General features: G+C 37.0%; 1 protein-coding gene across 1 annotated transcript in view; it reads left to right on the forward strand.

The window, feature by feature from the left end:
• The window catches only part of LRCH1 (leucine rich repeats and calponin homology domain containing 1), a 109,863-nt gene that overhangs the window by 53,054 nt on the left and 49,521 nt on the right, over positions 1-7,288 (forward strand). Inside the window, exons 12-13 of the mRNA XM_023537753.1 lie at positions 2,274-2,379; positions 4,369-4,496. Coding sequence (XP_023393521.1) covers positions 2,274-2,379; positions 4,369-4,496 — 234 coding nt within the window. The remainder of the gene's footprint in view (positions 1-2,273; positions 2,380-4,368; positions 4,497-7,288) is intronic.

Below are 7,288 nucleotides of genomic sequence, written 5' to 3' on the forward strand. Positions count from 1 at the left end.
CAGGTCATTGAGATTTAATAGTTTTATTAAAAATATATTTTAGAAAGACAAAGAATGCCCCAAGGAGGCACATGGTCCCAGCACAATAACCAACACAAAGGGGCCAAAATAGCCACAAAAGGACAAAAAGGCCACCAGAAAAAGAGAGCTCAGAAGTGGGAATGTCTGCCTTACATTTGGGCCATGATGGGGTGGTTCCAAAGGCATTCTTCAGTGATTGCCAAGTGAGGCATTTTGATTGACACCTGGCTGCTATATAACTCTTTGCCTAGTGCGCATGTGCTTACCCAGAATTCTTCTACCATTGGGGTGGTCTTCGTTCCTGCTGTCCCTCATGTCTGACTAGCTACCTAACACTAATACAGAAGATTGCAAAAGGAACAAGAGTTAGTAGGCAGAAAAAAAAAGAAAAAAAAAGCCAATATCAATAAAAGAATATGACTTTCATGGAGCCACATGAATAGTTTACTGTAGTTCCCTAGGGGAGAAAATACTCAACACATTTCTTTATAAGCTATATTTAATTCATTCCCGTTAGCTTTATTAAAATTTGTAAGTCCCTTGAAATGCCCCATTGTTTCAGAAATTACTCACCCTAAGCTTATTTTCTATGAAATTAACAGACTATGCTTTATTCTTTATCTGTCTTCTAAGGATAATTAAGTTCATTAATGAAGCATTATTACAAAGAACTTCATTATCCTTTTGTTCTCGCTTCGTATAAGTAGGATGCTAATATCATTCTAAAAGAGGCCAGAAGTGTAGTCCTTCTCCCTCTTAACTAGCTATATATCTTTGGAATTTCGTTGAGTTTTTAAAATGGGAGAAGATTGGAAGGGAGAACTTAGAGAAGGTTACCTTCAACAAAATTGCACAAATCTTCCCTTTGGCTTCTTCTTATCTTGCATTGTAGCCTGATTACCTGAGAACACCTCCAAGAAATTTGTTTTTTAGAATGATAAAGGTTCTGAATTATGCCGTGTAGCTTTCTGTTTTCACTTTGTTTGCCAGTATTTCACCATCTATGGTCAGTTGATCATGCTCCCCACTTATATCTCATTATGGAGTTCAAAGGTCACACCTTATTCTCTTTCTTTGGCTGTTGCCATTATCTAATCGATTTAGCATTTGTCACCAAGAAGTGAAAAAACACATCTTTCTCAAGATAAGCCAAAAAATTGGGGGCTTAACAAACATCTCTTTAATGAATGAAATACATGTTTTCTGCCAGTTTCTAAACAATTTGAGCACTGTCCAAAAGTAAATAAACACTAATAGCCTCAGGAATTTAGGAGCAAGCCTCAACCACCTTAAGCGTGTGCTGCTGAGGAGCTTCCTGATTCCTGTGATTTGGAAAGCTTTTCACTAAATAGCAACACTGAAGTGGATACATAGGAAGATAAATGAGGATTCATGTTTCATTTGTGAAAGAATGATAGATTTTTCTTAATAAACTTCATTAACTGATGTGGGAAACAAGACCCCTAGAGAGAATTAACTCTGAGTACCAAGTGGAAGTATTATTTTGAAAACTGCACAAACACATGTTCCTTTTAAGTCCTATAATCACATAGCACTTTTATACATTTAATGCAACATCCTCCTCCTAAAACAGAGAAATAAGCCAAAGCATAGTGTTTAATATAAAATACACATAAATGTGATATTGTCACAGAAGTTGACTGCCTGCTTTTTGTGATGAGCCACATGAAACCTTAATGGAGTGTTGGTAAATTAGTGTTATTCTCAGATCTCATAATAACATTACTATTGAAACAATTGATTAGATTTAGGGCTGGTGTGTTAGTGTATTTGCAAGTATCCTTTGTTCTGTTAGGTGTTACCCAGTACTTCTTAGTGCAGTAACTATGGCTCTCAGGTTGGAAAATATCATCAGGCACCTGACAAAATTTCAGCTCCAAACATGTGTACAGAGAGGTGTTAGCTCGATGAATTTTGACAAAACGAGCATACCCATATTACTAGCTGCCAGGTCAAGAAACAGCTTTACCAGCACCCCAGAGAGCCCCATTCATGCACCCACCCCCCCAACCCAAGAGTAGCCACTATCCTGACTTCAAACACCATTGAATAGTATTGCCAGTTTTTGAGCTTATATAAGGGAAATTGACCTCTGTGTCTGGCATCTTTTACTGAATATTATGTTTTTGAGAATCACGGTCTGGTTCATTTTTAATCACATAGCATTCTCTTAGTCTGCACTGATGTGAATGTAGTGCCTTTGAATGAAGCAGTGCCCTGTTTCTTTTCAGCCTTCTGATGAAGACACAGTTAGCCTCAATGTGCCAATGTCAAATATCATGGAAGAGGAACAGATCATCAAGGAGGACTCGTGCCATCATCTTAGTCCAGTAAAAGGTCTGAGAATGCTTGTTTTTGTTTCAAATGCTATGTTATACCTGCACAAATATGGCGGTGATAATAGTTGATGTTTATGGAGCTTTTCCTATGCACCAGGTACTGTGCTAATCTGTGAAGTTGGTCTCATTCAAAGTTTAAAATTCTGAGGTGGATACTCTAATCATGTCCATTTTATAGAGGAAACCAAAGCTCAGAGAGTTGAAGTAACGTGCCATTGGTCATGCAGCTAGTAAATAGTGGAACTGTTCTCATTCTGAAGAGTTATGCAAGATTCTTTAAATCCGTTACTGGAAAGAAAATATTGATATATTATTTAGTATAACTCTAGCTTTGTAATACATAAAATCCCCAAATCTCATTAGTTTAACACAATCCAAGTTCAGTCTAAATAGATGTTCATGATTGACAGACAACTCCCCACCAGCTAGTGATTCAAGAACCCAAACTCCTTTCATGCTGTGACTCCACCATCTTTAATACAAGACTTCTGTTTCAAGGCAGTGGGGGAGGAGTTTGCTCACAGGAAGTTTTTATGGACTGGGCCTAAAAGGCACATCCATCGCTTATAAGCTAGAGTTGGTTACATGGCCAGAGCTAACAACATGTGAGGGTGGGAAAGGTAGAGATATGTCCCCCACTTTGACTTTGAGTAAGTCAATTCACCTTAATTCAATCACCTGTAAATGAAATGATTAGATTAGATGATCTCTAATGTCTTCTACAGCTCTAAAGTTCTGTGGTTATTTAATAATCACCAAATGATTACTAGGCACTCTATGTCTTGAATAACTTCAAAATTCTAGTAATATATTTCATATCTTGGTGGTTAATGACATTATGGCAATATTTTTGACTGTTCCTGTTTATTCACTGACTCTTAAAGAAATTACAGAAATTTAGTGTTTACTAATTTGTGACAGAGACTATTCCATGATATATGAACAGATTAATATGCAGATTATTTCCCTAATAGTTTGAATACGCTCTCATTAGTGATGGGAGAGCCATTTAAACCAACTCAAAGTTTAGTGTTTGCTTTCGCTTTTTACATTTAGGTTTTTAAGTTGAGCACTTAAGTTTAGCATTTACATTGATCTGAGATCATGATTGGAACCATATGTTGTCCAAAAACATAACTGTATACTTTATGCAAAAATATAACTGCCACTTTATTAATTTAGATAAGCCTTATTACATTACGCAGTATAAGAGGTAGTGTTTTAAGAAAATTTTTAAAATAAAGTAATTTGTTAGCAGTGAGTTTTTTCCCCTCTGTTACAAAAGCAAGTATTCTGTAGGCCAGGAGCCCTTGGTCCTTTTTAGTCTTCAGATCTGAGAAAAGAGATCTGCTTCATGTTTTTGCCTCTCCTATACCCTCTGGAACATATTCTAGTTGGATGTGCTCTGAGAATATGTTCCTCCCTATGTGGCCCTTATCATAGTCACATCTTTTGTTATGATTTTTGATTCTTTAGTTCCTTCCCATACTCTTCCTTGAGATTGTTTGCTGTGTAAAGACCATGAGTCAGATTTTGACTTAATTTTCTTAAATCCCTTACAATGTTTAGCATAATACCTGCTATGAGGTAGTTGCTCAATAAATATTTGTTGAATTTTGGATTTGAAATAGTTACTAATCACACATTACTGAGAGCACAAAAGCTCTCTTTTATACTTTCTTTTCTCTGTTCCTTAAAAAAGTAAGAGGAAGTTTCATTTCTTTCATGAGGAACTAGGCCATATAGAGGCCTCAACTTTAAAGTTCAGTCTGGGGCTTTCTGTTTATTTTACTTTTCTTCTTCCTCTTCTTTTTTTGTCTTTTCCTCATATCCTTTGAGGGAGAAAATACTTGGGTCATTCATATACTTCCTTAAGAGGTAAGAGAGAAGATTGAAATAATTAGACGATACATTCGAGGGTAATCTGTACTTTGTTCATTGGTTCATGAAATCATGCTTTCTACCCGTCTTCATATTTTCCTAATAGGGGAATTTCATCAGGAATTTCAACCAGAGTCTTCCCTTGTGGGTGACAATGACAGCTTAGGAGAAGAAAGAGACCAATTTACCCATGGAACAGATGTTCTTCACTCAGAATTTATAAACTATAATAAGGTAAGTTGAGTATCAACCAATTTATTTATTTATTTACTTGCATTTGGTTCAAGGGTACTAATCCATCACTTTAAATGTCAGCTTCCTGTTACCTTCCTCAGCCTTTATAACGTCATCTCAAAGCTCAGCATATTTATTATCTGACATTAGGAGCCAGTTCCTCCAATACAATACCTCTCCATTTGTTGACATATGTGTATGATTTTCTTTTGTATTCAGAAAATACACAACATTCCACTGCTTAGTGCATTATATCGGTTAGCAGACATCACATTTACCATTACCATTCAATAAAAGCTAAACTAGACAGGTTTCACATTCTCTTCAATGTATTCTAGATGAATGCCTCTCTTGGGAGTATATCCATAGTATAAAGAGAAAAACAGAGACTTTTAAGACCTGGAAATGAATGTCTTTCCTTTTTGGAAAGATCACTCTGAGGACACTTATTCTAGGCTGTCGTAGTTGCACTGAGGTGCTGAAAGGTTGGTTGAAGCCACTAAGCTGTCAGGTGAGGCTTCATCATAGCAGTGGCAAAAAGAAGAGGGAAAATCTATCCTTTTACTAAAGTTGATAATTAAGGTTCCACTTTGAGGCATTAGGTGCCGTGGTATGTTTCTGCCAGTCTTTATGGTATATGCCGTGGCACCCAAGAATCATGAAGATAATCCTTTTGGTAAAATTCAGATTCTTCGTGGCTTTCGAGAGTTGATGGTCTCTGAGTTCATGTGTTAAAGCCAAGTGCGGGGTCTCTAAGAGCTCATCCTTATTTCCTGATTTTATATTATAATTTCCGGACTCTGTCTTAACTAACATCTCTGGGCACCACCTCCAAGGGAGCTGGGAAGAAAATAGCTGAATTTTACACTGTACAATACTTTTACGTGCTCAAGAGGTCTTTATGCCCTCAAGACAAAAATAAAGAACCTAATATAGGACTCAACATTTGTAGAAACTAAGATTATTTCCAAAGTTATATACAGGCATACCTCAGAAATATTGTAGGTTTGCTTCCAGACCACACTGCAATAAAGCAGATATTGAGATAAAGCAAATCACATGAATTTTTTGGTTTTCTGATGTGTATAAAACTATGTTTACATTATATTGTAAAGTATGTTTACATTATATTAAGTGTGCAGTAGCGTTATATCTAAAAAAATATACATATCTGCATTTAAAAATACTTTATTCCTAAAAAATTGCTAACTATCATCTAAACCTTAAATGAGCCACAGTTTTTTTTGCGGGTGGAGGGTCTTACCTTCAGTTTATAAAAACTGCAATATCTCAATAAAGTGAAGTGGAATAAAACAAGATATGCCGGTAGGAGGAGGAAACACAGAAATCTTTAATTCTTTACTCTATATCCAATCCATCATTAATCAATCCATCGATTGTTGTTTCAGACTGTCTCATGCCCGCTGCCTCGTTGCTACCCTCTACCTCCAGCGACATTGCTCTAGTTGAGCTTCATCATTTCTAATTTCCATGACTGCAAGAGTCCCTCACACCAACTTCTTATCCAATATCCTTTTCCCATATGCACATGTGTGTGTGCGTGCACATACACACACGTGTACTCACACATATACATACTTTATGTTCTGCCACCAGCCAGTCTCCTAACATATCAGTCTAATGACATTGCTCTGAGGCCAGTGGTTCTCACAAGGCTCTCCCAGATTTGACCTCTGTCTAACAGTTCTAGGATAAGCCTGTCACAAAACATGGAAAATTGGGCTTTTGTCTTTATTTTATGAAGAGTGCATCTTAAGTTGAGAATCTAAATAAAGTAAAGATGAAACCCTGAAGAAAAACAATCAAAGCAGTTAGTAAAATAAAGCATGCTATTTAAGAAAAGCAGTTTCTCTAGATTCAGAGATTTCAGGAAGCAAAGGGCTGTTGTACAGAATGGATCCTATAGGCAGAGTCTAGAGGAGCAAATAGGGGTGTAGAAATCCACTTGGCAAATGTTTCCTAGGTGCCCGCTCCTTCAAGAATCTCTTGGAAAGTTGAGAGAAGAACACTAATAATAAAATAAAACCTAAATCTGTAATGAAAAGTCGTACATTGAAAATCAGGCCCATTTTAGCCTTGAGGTGCATGACTTTAAAAGCCTGAGAGAGTGTGCTTGACAGCCAGCAAGTGTGCCGACCACTCCTTGAGGACCAAGAGTTCTGTGTTGTAGCTAATCTTGTTCTCGCTCCACTGAATTAGCATCTCGTGCTTTTGTAACTAGAGTTGATCCTCATTATTCACGGCAGTTCTGTTCTGTAAAGTCACCTCAAACTGAATTATCAAATACTGAGCCATTTCTCCTAGGGAAAATACAGTGATAGGTTCCCGCGAAACTCTGGTTCACAACATATCATCAAATGGTTAATATGTAACCTTGCTTGATTGTGTTTTATGTATTTTACTTTATATGTGTTTCTATTTGAAGACACCTTATTTAATATGTATTGTTGACTCATTAACATTGAACTTGCAGCCAGCACCACTGTAACTCGTACCTGAAAGAAGCTTGTCTAACACGCATGTTTTCTCTGTAAGACACATCACAGCCTTCTTGCACTTAGAAGCACTCGACCGCACATTAACACTATGCTTGGGGGCATTTTAAACAGCGAAATCACCCAGAAAAGCACGAAAATGTGAAAATTGGCACTAAATAGACTCTGAAGAGGACACTTGTTTACATTATGAGAGTTGAAATAAGAAAGCAGAGCATCGCCTTGCCGGCACATACATGTCGGGGACTCACGTTTTTCAGCATTCTACGCATGTCT

This window comes from Pteropus vampyrus, unplaced genomic scaffold, assembly GCF_000151845.1.
Source record: "Pteropus vampyrus isolate Shadow unplaced genomic scaffold, Pvam_2.0 Scaffold198, whole genome shotgun sequence".
Lineage (NCBI taxonomy): Eukaryota > Metazoa > Chordata > Mammalia > Chiroptera > Pteropodidae > Pteropus > Pteropus vampyrus.